The 24,800-nt window shown below is 48.3% G+C and overlaps 1 protein-coding gene across 5 annotated transcripts in view; it reads right to left on the reverse strand.

Annotated features, from left to right (window-relative positions):
* The window catches only part of SH3PXD2A (SH3 and PX domains 2A), a 248,826-nt gene that overhangs the window by 116,693 nt on the left and 107,333 nt on the right, over nt 1-24,800 (reverse strand). The window contains exon 1 of one of the 5 annotated variants that reach the window (XM_035329646.1): nt 10,374-10,491. The exons of the other annotated variants lie outside the window; for them this stretch is intronic. Within the exon in view, the coding sequence (XP_035185537.1) occupies nt 10,374-10,375 (2 nt within the window). The 5' untranslated portion in view covers nt 10,376-10,491. Of the gene's footprint in view, nt 1-10,373; nt 10,492-24,800 lie in introns of those variants that run through there. 5 annotated transcript variants of the gene reach the window in all.

A 24,800-nucleotide genomic window follows, 5' to 3' on the forward strand; every position in this document is an offset into this window, starting at 1 on the left:
CAGCAGAGACTGTGGTATGAACCATGCCAGATGTGTTATTTTGGGAGAGCTGATGCATTAGAGGTAGACAATGAAAAGCTCAGAGGTTATTTGGTCTGTGAGTTACCCCACCTCCATAGTTCCCAGGTATTCAGCTCTGGGGGTTTTGGCACAGGAAAAGCAGACTTGAAATTTAGATCCTGAGCTAGCTTCAAACTTTGCTGAGAGTCTGGAGGTGTTCAGATCTGGGATTTTGACTAGTAGCTCCCAAAAGAGGCTGGTAATTTCTCGAGGTTAGGCGGCAAAGAATGGAAGGAACCGGTGTTATTTCACTTTGCTCAAAATGCAGCACAACCATCTGTGCAGCCTCTACACCACGGGGCCTTGAAGGAGCTACAAAACAGTCTGACTGCAAAGCCAGTCCCTGAGGAACAGTACCTGCCGGCTGACACAGCTTGCTGGTACACCTCAAACCCCTGGAAGAAATGCCTCCTGGCAGCTGCTTTCTGTCGGCCCCATCATGTCCCCGCTAGAGCCTTTTAGTGCCGCGCTCGGCCGTACACCAATGACGCATCAGGATGAGTAACGGGCTACAAACAAAAGCACCGAGCGATCAGGAGCTCCACAAAGCTGCTTGTAAATCTACTAAAAGTGGTGTGTTTCCATAATAAACAATCCGTTATCACATTGCTCTGTTCCCACTTAGCGGGCTGCTGGGAGAAGGGAAGAAAGAGGCCGGTTTGCGGGGCGCTGCATCTGAGAAGACCAGAGGAGCAGGCAGCCTGCGATGGTCTGCTCCCTCTGCCGGCTGCAGCCCCTGCGCCCAGCGCCGTGCGGGTGCTGCTGGAGGCGATGCTGCTCGCTCTGCTGGAGGCCAGGCACGAGTAATTCCTCCGTGCGCTGCTGCGCTGCAACAGCTGTGCAGGCACCGCTTGCGAAGTGAGACCCGTTCTGCTGGGATTTACACGGATAAAGAATAAAGGAGACAGCCCGAAGTGAGAGATGCGGTCTCCGTGGCACGGCACAGAGCTGTGAAGAAACAGCCTCCAGCTGGGACAGAGAGGACCCTGCCGCCACCTCCGTGAGATGTGGGGATGGGAAGCACTCCAGGAACAAAAAGGGTTGCAATTCTGTTACACGTAACACTTTCATTTCCCTTGCTCTGACAACCTCTTTTGCCAGCATCTGGACATGCAGAGCTCTGTAACTGCACAAAGCCACCCAAAAGGTCTGCTGGTGACGTATTCAGCTCAATATGCTTGATGGTGCCACAGCAAAAGTGGCAATGCATGACAATGCAAACCTGTATGAATATATCCAGCAGGCAGAACCAGCAGTGGAGAAGCACGTATGTATGTCCAAGTATTTCATGCTTGTAAAATTGGCATTTCCAAAGCGTAGTCTTGATGGCATTAGTCCATCACCAGTAGTACTTTGGGAAGTCTGCAGGAGAAAGCCCAGACTCGCTGTGTTGCCCATCAGCCACAGGCATCTTCCACAGGGAGCTGGGCTGAGAGCTGAGTCAGCCATGCACAAAGACAAAGCAGCTCAGAAAAAAAAAAAAAAAACAAAACAGTAATGTCACTCTGAACCCCTTTCTCCACCTCACCCCAGAACTGTGGCCTCATCCAGCGAGGCTCCTGCTGAGCTGCCTGCACCGAGACCCTGCCCTCTAATGGCAATGGCAGGCACGGTTCACACCTCCGATGAACAGCCTGCTTCCTGCTAATTAAATCCTGAAGGCTAATGAGCTCCAAAAGTCTAATTCCGGGCTTATTCTTCCTATGTCACTTTCGATACAATGGGGGCAAAGCAGCCCACATATCTTTGAAATTATCAGGCAATTTAATTTCTTGCTTCTCTGCTGATGTCTAGCTAGGCATAACCCTTTTGATGTCTTGCCTTGTGTTTTGAAAGGATGTGGCAATCATGACAGTTTAGAAATGTGCATACAATTATTAATGCTAATACAATTAGCAGTGAAAGGCTCACACTTGGATCACAGACCCAGCCCTTTCCCAACCCCAGCCCTCCTCACAGGCTTCCAAGTAAATAGGTCAGATAGCAGCACAGAACCCCAGATAAAGAAAACTGATGTTTATACAGAAAAACAGACTGAGAGAATTCCTCAGAAAGCACTGAGGGTTGGATTTCATGTAGGGTAACTCGAGGCAAAGTTGGCCCGGGGATGAAGGATCAAACGCCTTGGAAGGAAAAAGCCAACCTCCAGGGACCAGCACCTTATGCAGATGGCTGTTATTGCAAAGGAAAGGGGTTTGTCAGCACTCTGCAAATACCATGGGCACAAAAAAAGCACAGTTTCCCAGAAGAGAGGGAAAAGCCCACTTGGCCAAACCCAGAAACAATTAGGCCAGGCACATCCCAGTCAAAGCTGGCACCGCAACAAGGGGAGCCCGTGCCACTAGCGGTGGAGGAGCTGGGAATGCTCAGCACTTCTGGGAACAAACCAGTGGACACAGATTTAATGGATTCAAGTAACTGGACTGAGACTGATGCCTCTTCTCAGAAGCTTCAAAGAAATTTCTCTGCCCAGGCCCAAGAGACCAAAGGCAGCTGGCTCAAACCAGAGCCCGGTCAGCCCACAGCACCTCAGGCTGGGTCAGCGTTTCTATCGCCGGAGGCTGCTCCCAGCTTCTTTCCCTTCCAGGTCCCGAGGTGCAGGTATGGGAAGGAGGCACCTTGCCCAGGACTCACAGCCCCAGCTCCTGCCCTGCGAGGAGCCACGCAGGGCACAAGCAGCTGCTGCCCGAGGGGGCTCAGTGGGATCTGCTCCAGACCTGCTGAGCGGTGGGAGGCTGTGGAAAGGGCACAGACCCTGAGCCCCCAACAGCAGCTGGACAAGGCTCTAAAACCACAAGAGCTGTCCTTCAGGTTTTCAGTTCCTAACTGCAAATGTATTTTCCCCTTACAGCTTTTTACCAGCAGTTCAGACTCTGTGGCTTGTGAATTGCCCAGCTCTGGGCTGGTCAGATGGCCTCGTGCAATTGCAGAACCTCCGAAGTCTCTTGATTCAATCAGGTTAAAGAGGTCCCGGGCCCCACTCCCCTTCCCCTGGGAGCTCCCATTCTTTCCTTTTCTTCAGTGCTTAAATCTTTATTCTGTAACTCTTCTGTTCTTGCACTGAGCCTTTCATTTCACCCACAAAGAGCAATTTTCCTTCAAAGCAGCATTTGGAGGGCTTTGATTGGAAATTTGTCCTTGTTCCATCATTTTTCAAAGGCTTTGCAGTTCCAATCTATTCCCCACTCTGGGTTAAAGAGAGCGACTTGCACAGCTGTTCATCTTACTCCAAGGCAAGGAGCAAGGTCTGGCAGGGAACAGCTCGGCCGGGCTAGGAACCGATCAGCTGCTGGCTGCCTGGTTCCTGCAGGGACTGTATGGGGTCTGCAAACACCACGGTGCTGAGGGTGGCTGGGTGGATGGATGGCGATCATACAGGACAAGCAGGTGCAGTCCCTGCACCCCTAGGGAAGAGCTGTGCCTGGGCAGCTCTGGAGAGAAATGCCTTCTCTGAGACTTGCTAAGGAGCATCAGTGTGAATGAGCAGCAGCACAAGAGAGCCCCAGCAGATGTGGCTGGGGTTACATCCTTCCTGGGTCAAACAAGCAGGCCAAAACCTGGATTAATAATAGTGTGTCAGGCTGCACAGGCAATGCACTGGCAATACTATCTGGATGACAGCAAACATCCAGATTAGGTGCTGACAACTCCCCTAACGGGATCACGCATGAAATCAGGATGTAGGGAGAGCTGTCACTCTGACTTTCACAGCCAAGAATGCAAGCGAGCCAGCGACACCTTCCACCCTGAAACTCAGCCGAGTGCCACAGCACAGCCAGTGCTGGGGACGAGAGTTTCCCTCTTCCAAGTCAGGTCTCTAGCTTAGTGACCTGGAGCAAGGAGAGCCTGGTGATCAGCACAGCTTCCCCAGCTTGGGGAGGTGATTCAGTCCAGCACTGACAGCTAAAGAGACAATTAGATAACCTTCAATCTCTTCCACATGCTTACAAATGTCTGATCCAGGCGTGGTTCTGGAGTCATTAGTGTTAATGTCCAAGACTGCAAGCCGGCTCCTTTCCTGCTGCCCCATCAACTCTGAGATGCAAAGTTGGTAAATACAATAAAATAAAATAAAATAAATAAGAAAAATGGAAAGAGATAGGGCTGTAACACCTAATAGGATGCCAGGTGGAAAGACTATTTTATATCTGTTCATAGCAACATGCTACAGCTTTCCCATGGCTGCCTAGAGGAATTCCTGCTCCCTGAGACAGGGAGCTGAGAACAAGCCAGCTTCGCCAGATGAGCATGGCGAGGGGCTGAGGCTGGGCACAACGCCACCGTGCCCAACATCTGCACAGCCCAAAGGCATTGCTTCCAGCTCGGCGTGTGCCTTCTGCTGCAGTCAGTGCCTGTAAGGCACCCTCTCCCCACACCGTGGCAGCAGCTGCCTGCAGAGCCCACAGAGCAGGGCCATCCCAGCGCTGTGTGCAGCTATTCACACAGCCTGCGACAAGCTGTGCAGCCAGCACGGCTTTGCAAAAGGGCACCAGAGCTCTGCAAGAGCCACCAAGTGCAACCCTTAAAAATCACGAGTCTGTACGTCTCGTTTCTGGGGTGTTTTTTTTTTTTTTTTTATTCTTATTTTTTATTTATTTATTTTTTATTTTTTGGCCAGGCTGACGTGCAGATCACCTGTGAAATTCTAGCTCTGTGACTCATTTCTAACCAGAAAGTCAGACGTAAGGGTGGTGAGCTACGGCTGTGGTAACAAGCCTGTACACATTTACAGCACACCTATATGCGCACGAAGACCAAAACACTATTCCCTGCAACAAGCACCTTTTGACACGGACTTTCAGATAAGCTTTGTGGGAAAATCAGCCACAAATCTCTGCTCTCTGGATGGAGCTTTTCGTGGCCAGGCAGTGGACGTGCCTGCTCACTTCCCTGGCGGCCCTCCACTGAGAGGTCCCTCTCCCGGCTTTCTGGGAAGGAAGGACGCGGGCAGGTGAAGCCCGGCAGGTCCCGCTGGGAGCTCGGCCTGCTGTCCCAGCCACTGCTAGCCACTGCAGAGCGGGATGTTGGAACGAGATGGCCTCTCCAGGGGGAAGCTCTTTGTAAAACCTGACTTCGTGCTCTTCAACGTCACGCTGCCCTCCTCACGAGTCCTCCTCTGACGCTGCTGCTGGAGGACACCTCAGGCTGGGAAGCTGTGCCCTAGGCAGCCCTACATGGGATCTGCTGTGAGATCTTCTCCTTGGCTTCTGGACCTTGGAGGAGGGCGGGTTCCTCCACATGAAACAACCATGAGCCAGGCTCAGAGCAGGGGCATCTCCAGAAATACTGAGCACATGAGAGGCTCTCACCTGCTGCTGGCTCTGCCAAAACCTGGCCGGTGCATGGCAGATGGTGCCCAAGCCCGGAGGTGCAGCCGATCACCTCAGCCTATGCAGCCTGACGCGCTGCCCCGCGCCCAGGGCATGGCTCGGCTTTCCCAGCCCAACAACACGCACAACCCCGGGGCCTGCTCCATGGGAAAGGCAGCCAGGTGCTAACTTGCCTCTCTCCCTCTCATGTGGCTTGGACGGTGTTTCCCTCAGCGCTGCCAGCCCATGGGCTGGATGCTCAGGTGTCTGCAGGCAGAGCTGGCAGGGGGACAAGTCCGGCTCAAGCCGTGCTCGGTGAGGCCCCTGCGCCGGGGCAGGCTGCGGGGTGAGCAGGGCAGGAAAAGCGGGATCAGCTCCTCTCCGACTGCCCCCATCAGGGCTGTTTTCTTGTGATAAGAACCAGCCCCAACGCTCGGCTCCAGCGCAGGAAGTTTGTTGCCATCGCCTCATTTCCCACCTTCCTCCCCTCTCCCTGCAGGTTGGGGAGGTCACAGCCCGGGACGTGCACAGGAAGGAGGCACCCGGGAGCTCGCTGCCCCTGCCACTCTCTTGCTGGCAGCCCTCAATGCCTGTGGCTGGATCCACCAGCACAGCTTCTGCAGAGACGAAAGCCAAAGAGTGTGTTTGGTTTGCTTTGCGAGCACCACTCTGCAGCAGGCTGTTTGCAAACCAACCAACCAACCCCACCGTAAATCCTGTATTTGTTCCCGTTCCCTACCCTTCCCCCTGAGAGGCTGTCTCCTCCGCTGTGCGGGGCAGCCCAGACAGCCGATACAACTCCCAGCATGAGCACTGGGAGCCCTGGTGCTGGCGGCACTCGACACTGAATGTGCTGGCAAAACCTGCTCCTCTCCACTCCGCTCAGTGGAGCTGGTGGGTTACTCCAACAAAAAGCCCTCTCTGTGCCACTTCTCCGCCTAGTACCCCGCTCCCAGACGTGTCAAGACATAAGTTCCATGCCCTAAAACCTGTTTTTAAGTATCAGCTCCAGTGGCCAAATGTGCTGCAATCCCAAGTCCTGAGCCCATCTTAGATAAGTCATAGCCCATCAGATAACTCAGGTAACTGATGGCCCATCTCAGATCGTCAGTCTCTCTGCCTGTGGTCACCATTATTGTTTCCCCTCCAAAAGAAGAAAAAGAAGGGTCACCCATGTGTTTGGGAGCAGCTGCAGACAGAAGTGAAGTAGCATCATGGCTTTTGGTGGGACCAACGCACCGAGGAGTCACCAGGCTGAGCAAGGGGAGGGAGAAGTTTTCTGAGCTGCAACATCAGCATTTTGCTGTTCCTGTGAGCCCTGCACAGGCAGACTCAAACTATTCCTGCGGGTCAAAGCAGCAACAACAACAACCAAAGCACAGCAGCAGAAAACAGGACGCACACCACGGTGTGGCACAAAGTTGAGTAAGAAACCAGCCCCACCTCATACCTCCAAAAAAACCTCAGGACAAGTGTATCCCCAGGGTAACTCAGCTGACATCAGCAGCGTTACTGCATATGGTGCCTGCCCTGTAACGTTATACAACGCCTAAGAAGCTGCTCACTGTGCCAAACATCGCCCAGACACCCTTGGAGCAAGAGCCAAGAGCTCATTGCGGGATCGTCTCCCGGTGAGGCAGGTCACAGCCTGCCCGTTACAGCAGCCCTAGGTCAGCCCTCGCAGCATGGCATAGGAAGAATTTTAGGTGCACACTGGGTTTGGCAGGCCATTTGCCAGCAGGACCAGCATGCCAGAATTATTATTTTCCTATTATTTCCTGTTATTATTTCCTCTATTCAACCAGGCAGGGCAAAGTGAACTTGTTGGTATCATGCAAGCTGCAGCCCGTCTCGACCCGAGCAGCTGTGCTACCCAATGTTTACATTTGCTCTCCCCTGTCTCTGGTTGACCCAAGAGATGTCAATAACCTCGAGGCTGAAGAGAGAAGAGCACAGCAGAAGGGATTTCTTCCACAAATGACCTTGCACCAAATGCATTCATGTTTTAGAGGCTGTAGGAAAAACCTCCATCTGGAGAAAACCCAGTTAAAAGATTCAGTCAGCCCAACACGCCCTCTTTCCTTCCCCTGCTTCTTTCAAGTGCCAAAACATTGTCCTGTCATTCAATGTCCCCATGCTCCTGAGGATCAGGGTGTGAAAATTTAACGCTTCCACATCCAAGTGAGTTGCAATACGTGCTGTCAGTCCTTCCTCCCACGTGCGGCACCCAGCATCGGGTACCCAGCCTTCTCTACCACAGCAACAGCAGTTAGCTGAGGTTTGACTCCTATCTTAGCAGAGCCAGCGGTAACCCACATTTTAATCCTAAGCCTGAAGCAATGGGGAAGGAAGAGAAAAGCACCCACTTTTACAGCCACGAGCACGCCAACTCTGATTGCAAATGCATATTTTCTTCCTTCTTTCTTTTTTTTTAGCTGTTTTCCCACTGGTGCAACATTTGAGCTGATACAGAGAGCAGATCTGAATTCCAGTCTCGATAAAAAGCAAGCTCCCTCTTAGCAGTTACAGAAGTGTGCAGCAAACTAAGAAACAAATACCGATCAGCACAGGCTTTGCAGTGTTAGATGCAGCTCTCCAGAGGCAAAGAACCAGCAGATTCCCAGTGCTTCTGGTGCTTGCCTCCCTCCCTCCCAGTCCCATCTCCACCTGCTGCCTCCTTCCCTCTCCTGTGCCTCTGTGAAGTCCCCCAGCAGAGAGCAGTTCTTGACGGTGTATGTTACACCAGCCCTAATGGCCAGCCCCACAGGGTCCTGTACGTCTGCTGCAGAAACACAGAATTGGACGTTTCTGCCTTACAGCAAGTCCGTGTTCTCACCAGGCTGAGAGGGGTTGGTGGGGAAAGTGAAGCGACCATGCCAGGAGACACTGGAGGAAAAGGACGTCTGGCCAAGCAAAGGAAAGCCAAGGGCTGAACTGCAGGAAGTTCTCTGAAGGTCTCAAGGTCTCGGCCTGGCTGCTTTTCCAGCTGTTAGCGCTGGCTAGAGCCTGCCCAGGACTCTCTGCAGTTTCTCTCCTCAGGCTGGCTGGGACAGAAGAGAGCAAGGACACCGAGCAGCAGGTCTGTGGCACTCCGCCAGCCGCACACACGCTCCCTGCACGCTGCCGGGGCTACGAATGAGACGAGAGGGAGAAGAGGCCCGGGCTGGGCACCGCTCTCACACAGCCACCCCTCGAACAGGAGTCCCGCACGTGCCTGTTTCTGCCTCAGCTCCCAGCAGCTGGAGTCGGGCTGGCTCAGTCGGGCTGGCTCATGTTTGATCTCCGAGATCAAAGAGGAGCCGGAGGCTCGGAGGGGCAGGGAGGATCCTTTTTGCCATTTGTCTGAAAGAGCAGCAGAGCCTTGGCTCTTGGCTGGAGCCTGTAGGTGTTTCCTCTGCGGGGGACTTCTGCCCCGCTATACATCCCGTGACTCCTTAACAGATTCCTGAATCCCACGGGCATTGGAGCAGATCTTACCACAGCAGCAGTGCAGAGGAAATAGAGCCCATGCAAAATCTGTCCCTTTTTACTAGAGTTTCAGAAAGGGGAGGTTTGCTGCCAGAATCCTGGACTGAATCCAAGAGGTTGCAACTCTTGGCTTCTCAGTTCCACCCCTGTGACCTCGGATCAAGTGGCATTTAAAAGCCAACAGAACAGGGCTGAAGCCACCAGCCCTGACAAGATGAACCAAGAAACTCATCTCCAAATGCTGGCAATGGCTGCCTCCGCTCTAATGATCCCCTCGGAGGCTCTTCTGCATCTCAGCTAAGCACAGTAATACTGCGTTACATTTATTCAGACCATATGTAATACACACAAGAGCCCATAAAAGCTTAAACAGCACAATAAACATTTGGAAAAGCACAGTGACCAGATTTACGGGGCTTGGACACCTGCCAGCATGACCCACCAGAATCAGATCCTTACGTTTTGTGTAAGCACAAGACGTACACACGACGCACACATGCACACATGAATGTGTTGTTATCCCTGAAAGAAAGATAAACAGCCCCCAAAGCCCATCCCCAGCACTGCAATATGACAACCTTGCGCTGTTTCTGATTGGAATTAGTTTAAGTCGAGGCCATAAAACAGGTCTTGTCAAGGAGGAATTAATGTAGCATGACAAAACTTCATCCCAAAGCACACTGTAAAACTGAGAAAGAGGGAGACAAAAAGATTTAGACACTTAATTTCCATTAAAGGGAAGATGAGCCCTGCTGCAGAACGAGAGCTGTGCTTTGCCAAACTCCAAGACACTTCCATGCTAATTTTCCTCCAGCAGGATGATGTGAGATCTCCAGATCTCCTGTGCCACCTACCAGGCTGGGGGGCGGGGAGGTGATAGCTCGACAGAAGGGAAGAGGTGTGAAGTGATGATGGATCCCAGCAAACCAGGAGCTTTTTGTCCCAAGAATCTCCCCAGACCTTGAATAATCATTTGTACAAAGCATTTGGGGCTAGCGGGAGAGTGATGCACTGGTGGGACATAAAAGCTCCCCTAACTCTCAAGGTGAAGAACAGTTTGCAAGAATGTCAGTTGCCTTACATCTTGAGCATTTTGTGACTCATTTTTTTTCCTCTTCTATGTTTAATAACATTTATGGCTAAACCCAGCATTTTGCACACCTACAGTCCCTTCCAGCTCACAAAGACACTACACACGCAGGAGTCGGCACAAAGGCGAGCATCCAGTGCTGAAGACAGAAGCCAGGAGTCCTGGCTCCGGTGTTTTGTGCTGTAAAACACATCCAGGGCAGAACCTCATCTCCAGCCTTACAGCAAAAGGAAAGAGATAAAAGAAGAGCACAAGATGCTGCTGTTGAGAAACTCGACTCATTTGTTATGATAAAGGAGAGCATTAAGGATTAGTTGGCAATACATGGAAGGAGTTGCCCACCTCCCACGCGTAACTTCCCAGAAAATGCTTTTACAAGTTGAAGACGAGCTGCTACATAAAGTCATACAAAAGCAAGAGCGAAGCGTGACGACAGATTTACTTACATGAGGCTCAGGACGCAAAGATGCCCGTGCTGTTGGAGAACCAGCTCAGAAGCACTGCTGTGCCGTGCATATTGAAGCACACAACGAGGCTGTTTGTGTTTAGCTGCCGCGCGGGGAGGTGGGCTGCGCGTCGCAGCCGAGAACAAAGGCTACATGCAAGGGCACATTCTCTCACCCACTGGCACGGGCACGCTCAGGGACGGCTTTGCGTAGGACAAGGTCCATCGTCTGCACCAGCGGAGAACAGAGCTGGGGGCTCTGGTCAAACCGCTGCACGGTATGAACCGCTGCAAAGACCACACACCCGGTGACCGCAAAATCTAGTGAGGAGCCATAGAGCAGCAAAGGGTCCTGCGGGAGGAAAAGATGCGTTGAAGCGAGGGCCAGGACTGCGTGGGTAATGTAGCGCACGCCAATGGAAAGCCGTAGTAGCTCCCTGAGGGGGAGGTCAGGCAGTTTAAGATCTAGCCGAGGCAGATGTGCTCGTTAGCTCTCCAGTCAACAGCCATCACAAGAGTTCTGGCTGGGAAACACAGGACAGAGGGACAGGCAGGGACAGAACAACACCAGCAGGAAGGGCAACGCACGTTCGACACGTCCCTCTTCCACCTGCTTGGGACGACAGCTCAGACCAGGAAAGCTCTGCTCAAGCTCCAAACTCCCAGCTGCTCCGATGGCTGCAGAGAAACCTCCCACAAACAGCCCCACGGCTGGGAAACGCCTGCAGCATTGCCAACACAGCGAGCAAACACGGGGACACGGGGACAAACGGAGGAGTGGGCAGCCAACACAGAGGGCAGAGGGCATCAGGAGGCACCTAGGACTGACTCTGGATGAGGATCTGCAGATGGAATAATCTGCCCCAAAGGCAGGAATTTGGGATCAAGGAGCACAGCTTTCTCTCTGGGTAACACCTGATGTCCTCACAGCAAGCACGGGAGATCCTCGAGAGCCACAGGGAGGGAGCTGGGTCTGCAGCACCAAACGCGTTGTCCTGCAGCCGGGAGCTGCAGTTCATGGCATCCTGCCTGCTGGTCCCCTTGTAACCTAGGGCAAACTGCTTCAATGTCTCTTCAGCCCACTTTCCGCAAACACAGCATTTTCACAAAATTCAGATGGAAGTTGACCCAATCCTACAGAGCTGAGGATGCAGATCTGTGTATCAGTCAACCAGCCGGCGTGCTGGTGGTGCGAGCAAAGGCGAGGAGCAGCAAGTTTGCTGTCAGTCACAACACAAAACTAAAAGTCAGACCTCCTGGCTCCCGTTCCAACCTTGGTGACCTTTACAAACCTCTTCAGTGCTTTTGCTTCCCCAGTTCTAAAATAAAACCAGTGTTTTACAGCCTGACTGAGAGAGCTGAGAGTGTTTGGGCTGTACCTCGAGGTCAATGTGAGTAGCTGTGGCAGAGCAGGGCAGTGCAGCAGTAATGTCGTTGTTACTACTGCATGGCTCACAAGATGCTTTCTTTTCAGTATTACTCTTAGGAGCAATCTCTGGGAAGATTTTGGTTTGACTAAAAAAAGAAAAAGGATAGATTATAGGCAGCCAGGAACAAAAATAATCCCATTCCCAAGGGTTTTGTGCTATTTAAAGGGACACGATATCTATTTTTAAGAAGTCCAGCTCTCTCCAGTTTCAGAAGACAAACAACTGACATCTGTCAGAACAAAGAAATTTGGAAAAACAGACATAATAACATTTTCCAAAAGCTTTAGGTGTGCCTGAAGTGAGCTAAAGTATGGGAGCAGGAGCTGGAAGCACACCCTGTGCGACAGAGCACAGCGATGGCTCCAGCAGAGCACGAGCAGCGAGTAGTTTTTCTAACCAATTTTTAGAGGAGGATCTTGGCTTTAAGCCATGGGGTTGAAGGGTGAGCACAGCAGCACAGTGCTGGCTGCACAGGGGCAGTATTTTGTCTCAAATCCTAATTTCTGGTTACTGTCCTGGCTATGGTCAGGTGGGAAGAAAGCTGATGCCATGTATTGGGGATGAATTGCAGTTCCACGCAATAGACTGAGGTCCCCTCTATGAAGTGGCGGGACAGAAGCCATGGAGCTAATGAGATCTGTGTTTCACAACTAACAGCAATTTGAGGCACCAAAGAACCAGCAGCTGGTGGGAATTTGCCCCAGACAGCACATGATAAAGCGATAAGGTTTTCCTCCTGCAGCCCCACTGCGTCCTCCACGGCCGTCTGCTGGGGTCTGCCGTCTGCGGGGATGCATGGGGCGAGAGTACTGGAGTCGAAGGACGTGAGCAGAGAGGGCAGGGACTGCAGGAGGAGCAGGAGAAAGCAGATGGGGTACACACGCTGCATCCTCAGAGGGAGTTGCTGAGCAAGTCATCCACTGCTGCCTCATTTATTCTAAAGGCTTAAATGAAAGGCTTGGGGACAACTGCAGACAGGACAAAGCCGAACGCAGAAGAGTAAGCTTGCTTTTGTTTGTCTATAATATTAATAGGCGCATTATGTAATTTCCTTGGCTTACTGATGCAGCAACTCTGGTTACAAGATGGGATGGGATTTCCTTGAGGTCATTCCCCCAACTGTGTGAGTTGCTATTTTCCTGGCTCACCCACAAACAGAGCGGTTCGCTCTTCTGAAACACGAATGTCCGACTGTTGAAAGCTTTTGCCAATCAAAACATTGTGGCCTTACCCCGTTTTAATAATCTGAGGCATCAATCTCCCCCTTAGTATTTGTTTGATGTGTTCTGCACCCTGCTGAAATATCCCCTCCAGACCTCCCTGAGCTCACGCTCTGATTGAAGAGAGATGCCCCGCATCGGGCCTGCAGCTTTCGCTCTGAAACTTTTAGCAGGGGACGGTGGTAAAATGTATTTATTTTCATGTATTGAGGAAAGACCACATATTCCAGCCTCTTTTTTTTCCATCACTCAGAGATGGGCCCGAGGCCAAAACGGTGCTGCTAAGCTTGTTTTCTATTTAAAACCTTCATTTTTATTAATAACCCTTTACAGCCTACACACCAGCACTGCGGGAGTTGCATTTCCGTGTTATGTCATCGTGAACCGTTATGTATTTAATTCCTGTACCCACAAACCCATATGGACATCATTAAACACGCACCGTACAGCATTAAAACTGTGTTCCATAAAGTGTGATTTAAAAAAAAAAAAGACCTATGAAGTGCAGATTTTTTTTTTCCTAAGGTCATGGGAAAATGAAGAAGTAGGGGAGAGAGAAAAGGTTCAGTGGTGCTGCGGGTTAGCTCATAGCAGTCCATGCCTGCAGACTGAAAATCCAGCCCGCCTTATCCGCCGTGGATGATTAATTACCCAGTAACTTCAGGCCAGATATGACAAATTTCTGTTTGGCAGACCGCAGAGACAACTTCTACAAAAAATTACAGGTTACAAACCGGTGTGGGACCTTGATGCTTTTATTTCCCCCCAAATTAGGTCTCCATCACTTCTCCCGAAAGAAGCTGCCTGCAGTGGGATGAAAGCGCAAGTCTCTCCGTATTGCTGGGGGCCAGTTACTGGAGCCACTAGCACAGACGAGGTAGACCCACGTCCTGACTGCAGTGCATGGCTGGCACAGGCTTTACCCCCAGTTTCTGATATGGCCCCGGGCTGGCTTGGCATGGCTGTAGTCTGTTAGCAGCTAATCCAGCACTCAGACAACTTCTGCAAATCAGCAAGGACACACTTACCCTCAGCCTCAGGATCTTGTCTGTGTCCAGCACACTCCTTTCATTCCTCTACTATATATTATACAGGTTTGGGTATGAAAAGGTATGGTAGAGAGAAAGTGATGGAAGAACTACATTAGGCAGGAAATACGCCCAGCATATAGATAGAGTACCACTGGAAGAAACAGAAATGAGTATAAAAGTTCTGACATAAGCAGGGCAGAATACATTGAGAGGGAAGAAAACAACATCCAAGGGATGTAAGGAGGATGAAAAACCTCAGGGACAGTTAAAAACAGCACAAAAAAAAATATGTCAGTATAAGGCAGAGAAGCTGATGCAGTCAGGGATGATAAGAAAGCAAAAAGAAAGCAAGAAATAATGAAGTACAATTTTTAAAAAGTCTGGTAAAATAAGAGATGTAACTATTTATGTAAAATAGGAGAGAAGAAATCATTTGCCTACAACACAAACTAGAAGCCTCAGGATGACCCAGTCCTTTATACCAGACAGAGACCTGCCAAGCCCTACAGCTACAAGAGGGCAGCCCACAGATTTTTCCCCATGCCAGTAAGTGAATCATGGTGGCTGAGACAGGGATAAGTATATATATATATAAATATATATAAATAAAAGGGATAAGCATATATAAAGTGAAGATTATTCTGGTTTCCCTTCATCTAAAAACCTCCAGAAACTCTTTCACCCAGCAGGGGCTGCTTCATCTTTCCTTCTGCAGCCTCTAAAGCGCAGCCCTGTCTGACTGCTGAATTCCCCCTGAACACGAAGCAAGCACAGGCTGAAGCAAATGAACCACAGTGAAAATAGCACCTGATGGCACCCAGCAGCAAATACCGCCACAGAAAGGTACTGTGCGGAGCTTTCTTAAAGGAAAGGGTCACAGGGAGACTGTATTGGTGCTCCCTTGATTTTACAGATACACAACTAAAAGGTCCTCACAAAGATACAGATACAAATACACACCTAATTGCTTTCGGTATCTTTTTGGTTTTCTTTATATTAGTAAAAACAAATTATTATAAAAAGAGCATTTAGTGTGCACCCAAATTGTCTGATACACAAAACCTGCTTTGTTTGGGACAGTTGAGTTTCTTTGCTGTTTTTTTTTCTGTTTAGGAGCTTCCAAGAATAGGTGTCACCTACCCTCAGCCCTTGAAAACTAGTGACTTAATTAAAGTTACGTTTGTTGTGATGGCTCCCAAGCCCATGTGCGTGTAATCACACACATCAGTCTCCAGCCAAGAGAGGAGAGAAGAGTTAATATTATTTGCAGAGGGGGATACTGAAGAATGAACCTCCTTTATATCCCAGCCCTCTCCAGAATGTCTCATTCCCATCAAACAAACATACAGATGAATACACAAACACACAAATAACTGTGGGTGCACGTGTACTCCTGTTGAATTCAACACAGTTACTCACTGTGTAGAAAGCCATGCACGTGGATAAACGTCTGGAGGGGCACGGCTGCTCTCTGGATGAGTTTGACAGCAAGTTTAATGTTATCTAGCTGCGTTACTCTGGAGGTGAAATGTTTTTGACATGTGTCTCTATAGGGCTGTGTCCTACTTTCAAAATCTGGAATTTGCTTTGGTGTTTCAAAAATAAAGCCTTAGAAGAAGCAATAGACATGACTGGCAAAACTTCTTCAAGGAACTTGCAAAGGACTCTTACAGCCCCAAGCTGATCAATTATTTATTTGGGGTCAGTTCCTTCTTAAAATGAGAGTCACGTCTTCTACTTGTACAGCTCCCTAGCATTTGAGTGTATCCGAACAGAACATATCTCAAATGGAAATAAGACTGGAGATTTTCTGAGCACATATTAGGACAGATAAGATCATGTCAGAAAGCAACATTGGTTTGTTGAAGCCTGAAATTCTCTGCTCACTGATATTAATTCTATCTTCTCTCACAAACATTATTTATCCTGCCAGGGACCAGGACTTATTGGGCAGTAAACCAGGGCTCAGTAGTTTATATGCCTGTCAACAAAAAAAATTAAATAAGAAACACTTGTTATAAATCTGCACAGCCAAAAATTCCTAATTTATGAGAATGCTGAATGATCGAGGCAGGAGTGTGTAACAAAAGCCTTAAGAGAAAGCAGATAAAAAAGGAAGAAAAAAGGTAGCAGTGACATAATGCGCTGGGAAGCGGCTTCCCAAAAAGAGGGGGGGCAGGGATTCGTTTTACAATGCTTGTTCCGTCCCTCGCCGAATAATCAGAAAGCACCTCTATTTCCAAGTATTGCATGTTTCATATGCTGGAAGCATCACAAAGCATCCTTCATCAGCCTGGCCTTTTGGCAGTTCTCCTTCTCCAAATGCAAATGCTACATCTGGAAGAGGCAGGAATCCTCTCTCCTGCCTGAAAGCCTCCTTTTATCTCCCGTCCTCTGCAGAACTCCTACTTCTTGCAACCGCTCGCTCCGACATACTACTTTATTGAAGGGATTCAAGGCTTTCTCCTCGGCTGCTGAACGCCTGCCTCTGCTTCAAGTCCCAACTCACCTCGAGAGCCCTGCTCCGGAGCGGGGCAGCCTGCCAGCCTTCAGCCGAGCAGCTGCGGGACACCCCCCTCCCCAGCACGCGGACGGCAGATACAGATGAGCACCAAAACGATAACAATGACGATTAACAGAAGCTTATTTGTCAGGCCTGGCAAGAAGAGCAGCTCATTAGCTGGTGTGGCCTGTGCAGTTCAGCCGCCGGGGGTTCCTCCTCCCCCCAGGGGATGACACTGATGCATCAGGAACATTACTAACGTTGTTAGTGCATGTCCAACAGAGCCGTGCTTTGTGCATTGAGGCAGCCCGGGAAACAATAAGATACTTTTCCACTGACCTCTCGCTGGAAGAGTTTAAAGCTGTTCGCAGGGATGTGAACGATTCTTGCAGCTTTCCCTAGCTGCCCCCGGCCCCTCGCTTCCCTATAAAGATGTGTGTGGAGGTGAGGAATGAACCCAGGCACAGCAGGATGCCCAGCACCGCGGTTACTGGCTGTGTGGACTGAAGAGGTTAGGTACAAGAAGAACTTTATTAATGGGACAGCAGAAAGGAAAGCCCTCAGTTCCACTACCCACGTGCTTCCCCAAATTTGGGAGATACATTGCTAAAAAGTCCTGTGACATAAAAAGCAATGCAAACCACTGGTGCCATGTACTGGTCCCTGCTACAGAGTAAAAGCTCCCCCCGTTGCTGCAGCCTGGGTGCCTGCCTTGTGGCTGCCCCTGTCTTCAGGGGGTAGGTGACAGCCCTACACCCTGCTTTCTGTTCCTAAATTCAGAATATCTGAAATCACTCACACCTGGGGTGAAAATTCCACTGTGCCATCCCTGGTGTCACAGAGCTGTGTCTGGGCTTTTTCGCTGTGAACCCCTCCCTGCTCTTCTTCTATTAAGCAAATATTCACAATGCCTACGTGAGCTTTGCACCCGGGGTTGCTCATTAAGGCATCCACGAGCCCTTTGTTGCTTGCCAGATGTGGGGAGGTGAGGAAGGGATCTGCCACGTGACGGATGCTGTCCCAGAGCTGCTCAATGGAAGAGCAGGCAAGGGAGGGACACCGCAGCACCATGTGCAGCAGGTCCGGCCCCAGCCACGCTGGGGACCCCACGCAGAGACCTGAGCACCTCTGCAGAAGGGGTCACCTGCAAAGCCAGCTGGCACACGCCTCCGTACACATCTGTCCAGTCTCCAGCCATCCTGCTGCTCAGCAGAGCTGATGAAAATTATCCACATTTTGGGACCGCATTTCAACAGGAACCCAGAGAATCATTTTTAGTAAAACACTTTAATGAAAACGACACTTCCAGCCAGATTTAGAGAATAGTCAACATCTCCACTAAATCCTGCATCCTGATGAAAATGAGACTAATTTCATCTCAACTTCCTCACAAACTCGAATCAAGTACCCTAGCAAGAGAGGACAACGCTGGTGAGGATCTGCTCCTTAGAAAAAGGACCGAGCAACCTACCCAAAGGGGAGCAGCAGAGATGGCAACCCTGCTAATTCACCAGCACACCTCGACAGATTCAAGTCTCCGACAAACTCTGTCTCTGGTATAAGTCATTCACACTTCATTCCCAGCACACTTGGATGGGAAAGGAAGAGGTTTATCTGTTAGATGCGGCGCCCCTTCAGCCCTGCTGCCCTAACCGGGCCGTTGTTGCACTGGGTCTCCCTTCATAAAGCGAAACACAGATATTTTGGCCCCCAGCATCCAACATCTTCTTTTATACTCTCAAGCTCTAGGTATCTCAGGTTACTGGTGATTTTTTGCGGTGGTTCCCAAATGAGCCTGAACTGCTCTGATTTTTCAAACCCACAAGACTGTAATTGAAAGCAAATGTAATCAGACATATACAATGTTCTGAGGTTCACCGCAGTGCATTGCAGTCAGCATTACTGGAGTGGCTATTAAAACTTCTTGGAGCTGGGAAGCCAATACAGCTTGCAAGAATCCAGCAAATAACCAGCATTTATTAGATTAGGCTAAAGTATTGCAAAGCCACAGTCAATCCTCTATTCAGAATATATCTGAGGGCTGTTTAAACGAACATCTTTCCTAGCTTAGGCCAATTGTTTTAAGAGCTGTGAATGGAAAGAAGGGAAGAATTCTGCTTTTAACACACAAAAAAATCTGCAATCCTTACATCAGTGTAAATCTCCAATAGTCCATTACTGTCAGCAGGGTCATTCCAATCAAATTCTGGTGTAACTGGAAAAAGAAGGTTGCCCAAACAGAAAGGGTATCTTTGAAGCCAGATACACTGCTCTCACTGGAGATAAGCAGTAGCAAATCCCTTCCATAAACCTCCTAACCGAAAATGCAAGCATTAAAAGGGGTGGGGGGAGGCTTTTAATTGAATTCCCACCGGCTCTCGAGTCTACACTTAAAAGCAAGTCTAGGGTTATCTGTGAAATTTCAATTAAATCAAAAGCTTTGATAACATGATAAGTCACTCCGGAGTTTGGAGTCAAAACATGTTGTTATTTGATCCTCTGCTTGTGTTTCTGGGAACAGCACGCCTGAAAGACAGTCAGCTGCAGACAAGTCAAGAAGATGGAAAGGGTGGAAATGAATCTACCGATAGATCATCGTGTCTGCTCCAGCCACAGCCACTTGAGGTCTGGTATTTTGTATGCAAACTCAGGCCTAAGGAAAGAACTCTATCACCTAAAGAAACTGAAGGACAGGGCAAATCACATCATCTTGGGTGTGTGCAGCTCTCCAGGGCAGGGTTCCCTACTGCCAGAAAGGTCTTTTCTTTCCAGGCTTGCGACAAACAAGATTTTGAACAGCAACAGCATTTGACAGCTGAAGGCAATACTCTGTGGACGTGATACCCCAGCACCTGTCTATGCAACTAAACGGACTTCCAGCTCAAATCCTTCTGGTGGCAAGGGGTGAATGGGTGAAGCACAGTGCCAAGAGCTAACATGCTGTTATGGTATGGCTAAGCCAGAAAGACAGCCTAGGCCTACTGCTGCCTCAAAGCATGAGGAGGGGGCTCTCCAGAGAGACCTGCCTGGCTTTACCTCTTGCTCTGTGCTCTCTGGTTCCTAACATTTCTTCCTCTCTCTTCAATAGCAACTGCTGGATACTAAGGGCAGTACCAGAGACACCCAGAGTTTAAAGTCCTGCTTACCAAGGAACGTCACCTCTACTTGATATGCTCCACCTTAAATAAATTTGAACTGTGACATCCATCCGCCCTGTATTACACAGCATTACAACACATTTTAAGCAACACCTTCCCCTGGTATATAGCACAGTGTGCACAGCCCGATAAAGCCCTATCACATTTAGTGGGATGTCTTACATCGCCCCCAGCCAGTTCAGGATTGCATATATGGTTACACTAGGCACGTGGACAAGAGAAAAACACTCTTTTTATTACCAGTGAGGCTACTCATTTGCAGCAGTGTTGAAAATAAAGGGAGTCTCCAGATAAGCAGTGTCAAAATTACACAGCAATCAACAATAGGAAGCGCAAAGCAGTGAAAAGTCTCATCCGACCCCAAGCGCCACTGGGGGATAATTCGTCACCCTGGCAGCAAACACCCCATTGAGCACGTCTGTCCCTACTGCTCTCCTCCTCAGAGTGGAAAAAGATCTTCATTAAACAATAGCCCAACAACATTAAATATAGACATGGCAATGACAAGCTGGATTCTTCTCTATTCTATAATTATATTTATAACACAAGCTGCCCATTCTTGTATTGTAGAGACGTGACACACAGAGAACAAGATTGGTTATATTCAGTTCTGTTATGTTAGTGGAAAGAAATCTCCACCCCATCTCCTCCTGCTTGGCAGCTCATGAGTCAACAGTGACAGATACCCAGTGCGTGCAATTAACCTGCTAGCAGGGGCTCACTGCGCAACAACAAATGGAGATAAGACGAGGAAGTACCCATCCCTCTTCCTCTCCTCAGTTCTAGACCCATCCCCAAAGCACAGCAGCACCAGATGCTTCTCTCCTGCATGGACCTAAATGTCTCTTGTGTGCTTATCAACATCGGCAAACCAAGCCTTTGGGCTGCCCCTGTTCTGGGGTGTCAAACCAAGCACCACCAGCCCTTAAGCAGAGGCTTTCAGAAGATCTTGTTTCACTGGGTCAAACATTTCCAGAAGTGAGGGCCCAAGGATAACAGGTATCCAGATTCCCTCACAATGAGCTCAATAACCTCTGAAACCAGTTATTTTGGTTCTGCTCCAATCCTGCTTCATTCTGCATTGCCAGATGAATAAATTTGTTCTTTTGCCTCCCCAGCTGGTTTTGAACATAGAAGCACCAGCAGAACAGGCTTTCCTGACAGGTTTTGGAAGTCATGTTTCTTCCAAATGGTCTAAAATCAAAATATTTTTGTAACTGATCATGTCTAGAATTATACTGCAAGAGGAACAGGGTTTATTTACCAGAATCAAATCCTCTTAGCAAATCTCTGAAAGTGTACATCTGCAATCATGCTGTAGATACAGCCAGGAGATGTAAGAGGCCTTTCCAATGTCACCAAATAAATAAATGAGACAAAAAGAAGCAGACTTCCAAAACCCTGCAATTAACCACTGCACTTCATTTCTCTGGACGGAAGGAATTTTATGGGTTAAGTTAAACATTAAGTAAACTACTACTTTCTAATCTACAAAATAGGCATTGGCAAATTGTCAGCAGTGATTGTTCCTTTAGGATATGAGGAAAAATTACTGGACAGGAAAAAGGCACTTGAGCCAACAGGCCTGGCATTTAGTTTTTCTAAAGGCAATGTCTGCTTTCCAAAATACCTCTTCAGTCCCAACAATTTTATAGAGAAAGAAAAAAAAAGCCTCAATTTTTGTGTTGATAAACTGTAAGCCCTTGCTAATCCTGACACTACTGCTGTTCTTGAGCCCAGCAAGCCCGTTCCCGGTACCACCAGTGAAGTAGGAGCCTGGTGGCAACACTCCCACCTCAGTCACATTCTGAAGCATCCAGAGTTAAGTCTGGTTATTCTAAATCCATCCTGTGCCCATGACAGCACGGCACTTTTAAACCCTGCAGCGTGGTCATAACCAATCCAGGCGAAAGCTATTTATGTACGCTTGGCCACCACTGCATTAAACTATCTTCGCTCCTCTCAGCCCTGTGTCCTTTCACAGTCGGATCTACAAAGCATGAGCAAATCCAAGTGTGATATTCATGGCAAGGAATAAAATTCTTGCTGTACAGTAAAGCAATCGTGTATGCTGTTCCAACTACCATTCTTCTACATTTTTCTTTTTTTGTGGTTGCTGAATCTATTTCACTTAACATGCATTATGCTTTCCCCCAGGTTTATTGTTTGATATTTATCTACATATAACCTCTCTTTTCATTTTTTTGGCCAGGTAGCAAAAAGATTCAAATCACGTCTCAGAAAGGCTGCATTATTTGCTGGTATCACTGACACTGCTGCCAGTAGCGAATTTCAATACCCTCCATTTCAAATTCCAGCCCAGATCATTCATATGTTGTCAACAAAAGGGGAATTTCCCATGTGAAAGAGGATGTGTAATGCATCTGTTAGGATGTGTAATGCATCTGTTGGTTCTTTTTTTTTTTTTTTTTTTTTTTTTCCATACCTAGAGACTACTCCATCCCTGCGTTGGCGTAGTTTATTTGAGACAGAAATCTCCAAGTGGGACCTTCTCATAGGCCCTGGAAGCAGGCAGTACAAAAGCCAGCGTGCACTCTCTGGGCATCTGACAATAACCAGGTCCCAGAGTCGGAGCTCCTGCTCTCCAGGACAGAGGGACATGCCAGGAATCAGCCACACGTCACTGTGGTGCTTCTGGGGCACCAGACTGCCTCCCCTCTCAACCCCAGACTTTTACAACCCCACGCTATGGGCAGCCTATTGTAGAGCACTTCTGTGACTTAGAAACCCAAGAAACATTTTCACAACAAATTTAGGGGCTGAGGCCAAATATTTCGAGATAAACACAACTCTAAAACAAGCACCTTTGAAAAAGTAAACACAGGTGCTCTACTAAACTGATACTCAAAGAGCTCTGGTGCCTTGTTCCTACTGAAACCAGTGAGAGTTAGACGACTAATTGGGAGTAGCCAGCAAGGCTCTTGGCAAACTCAGCCTAACAGGTTATTACATCCTTAGCTACTTAAATCTCAGTGAAGGTGATTAAGTCATTTTTTGAAAATGCGAAACTTTTCTTCCCTTCAGAACAATGGGTCTTAACTGCCTTATCTTCATATAAACCTTTCTCAGAAAAATATCAGATAATTTTTTAAATCTTTTTTCCTGTTCTGTGTAATGTGATTTACTTCCCAGATGATAAATCATACTAAGTACTATTTCCATCATGTTCTGATTTTGCATTTCTTAGGGAAATTAATTTCCATTCTGCATCTCTCAAGTGGAATCAATTTTCCTAACAAAATGCGTTCATTGAGCAGTCACAATACCATCGCCAAGTGCGCACTGTAATACTGATTGTCACAAAACGGTGCTGACTACATTCCTAAATGATGTGAAAATCATCCCTGTAAGCCCTGTAAGAAAGATCAATTGCTAACAAATCAGAATAGATATTCCCCAGATGAAAGAGCTGCCTCCTCTACCTATTTCTACCAATAGGTATTACAGAGCACATCAGAGGACATTTGGGAAACAGGAATAGTCGTCCGTAAACACAATCAAAATAATGAAATAATGGGTAGAAAATAGTCTGGCAGGGAACTGTGCTTTAGCACTAATCGACTCACAAACTAAAACTTGGTTAATGTACTACCCTGGCAATTTCCTTCCAGAGTCCTTACCAGTAGTTTGTAACATGTGAAGAATAAAGGGAGAATCCAGCTTGCATTTCCCAGTTACTGCCTAGCATCTGGGTATCTGAATGTTATAGCAGTATTTGTGTGATGGACAAAGGATCAGTAAGGCCCATCATACAGACCACAACAAAGCATTTCTGTACTTCAGTAAAGGGACCATCATCATGGTCTACATGCATTCTCTACATCAACCCTACGTAATAATATGTCGTGTACTTCAGAAGTTCCCTGCTTTGCCTGGATTTGCATATTGTTTGAAAATCACTTCATGATTCTTACAGGAAAATATTCTCAGATAATAAGCACTGCTTTAAATTCGGTTGTTAATATTATTATTGGTGGTTTAAAAAGAAATCTCTTTTGAGCCTGCATAATTTCTGCAGGGGGAGTACTGGGGAACTAAGCCTTCGGATCTTGGTCTGCTTTTTATACTGGATGAAGACCCAGAAAGGAAAAGTGAACTCTCACATGGACAGCCTGGCTGTGATATTTTGAACCAAACAGCAAAAATACCCTATGAGCAGTAAACCATATGCAATGTCTATTTGATTAATACTACTCTTCGGGTATTTATGTTATTTTTAGTAAAAAAGAATCATTTAAAAAATGGTTTCTGAGATTTTGTTTGTTGACTGTGAGCCCTGGCCTGACCTCAGCCTTGAATCCCAATCCCCAGTAGAAGTCTGAAATTAATCCACCTCTGGCTTAGTTATTAGTAATTATAATTATTAACAGAAGCGTCCAGTAAATGAATGGCTTTCAGTGATATGGTGTTTTAATGTAGATTACTGGAAAAAATAAAAACAAAAAAAAGTCACTTCTTACTTTACAATAACTTTTCCTATAGCAATACAGGATCTGGTCTTCACATGGGCATGGTAAAAGACACAAGCCCAGCCATTTGCCTTTATGCACACATTTGATCAAACATTAACATTTCATGTCACAAATCTAAGCAGTTGAAAACTTCTCCTCCTGTACCAGAGCTCTTGATTCGAGGTTTCTGCTCCTAATCCCTGGAGCAGAGCAAGAGCAGAAGCAGCAAATCCTTTCAGGTGCCCTGAGTTCCAAACCCCTCTGTGCACATCCACACTCCCAACACGTGCCAGCTGCCTTACAAAAGGTAGGTTTTCACCACGTGAAATGGTCTGGGAGAGCTCCCAGACTATCCCATGGAGGGATTTAGTGTCCTCCGATGGTCTCCCCCCTGCTGCATGAAGGGAACCTGCTGGCATGAGCTACCTGGCCCAGCTGTAGCACCGCTGTAGGCACAGCCCAGCTTCACCAGCAGGAGCAGACTCAGCAGACCATCAGCTGGGTCATACGTTGTGATCTCCTGTGACATCTCTCCAGCGATCTGCCTGCTAGCTGCTGTACAAGGAAGAGGTTTAATGGTGTTGAATGGCATACCTTCTGCCTATTGTCACAGG

The sequence above is a fragment of the Oxyura jamaicensis genome, chromosome 6 (genome assembly GCF_011077185.1).
Source record: "Oxyura jamaicensis isolate SHBP4307 breed ruddy duck chromosome 6, BPBGC_Ojam_1.0, whole genome shotgun sequence".
Taxonomy (NCBI): Eukaryota; Metazoa; Chordata; class Aves; order Anseriformes; family Anatidae; genus Oxyura; species Oxyura jamaicensis.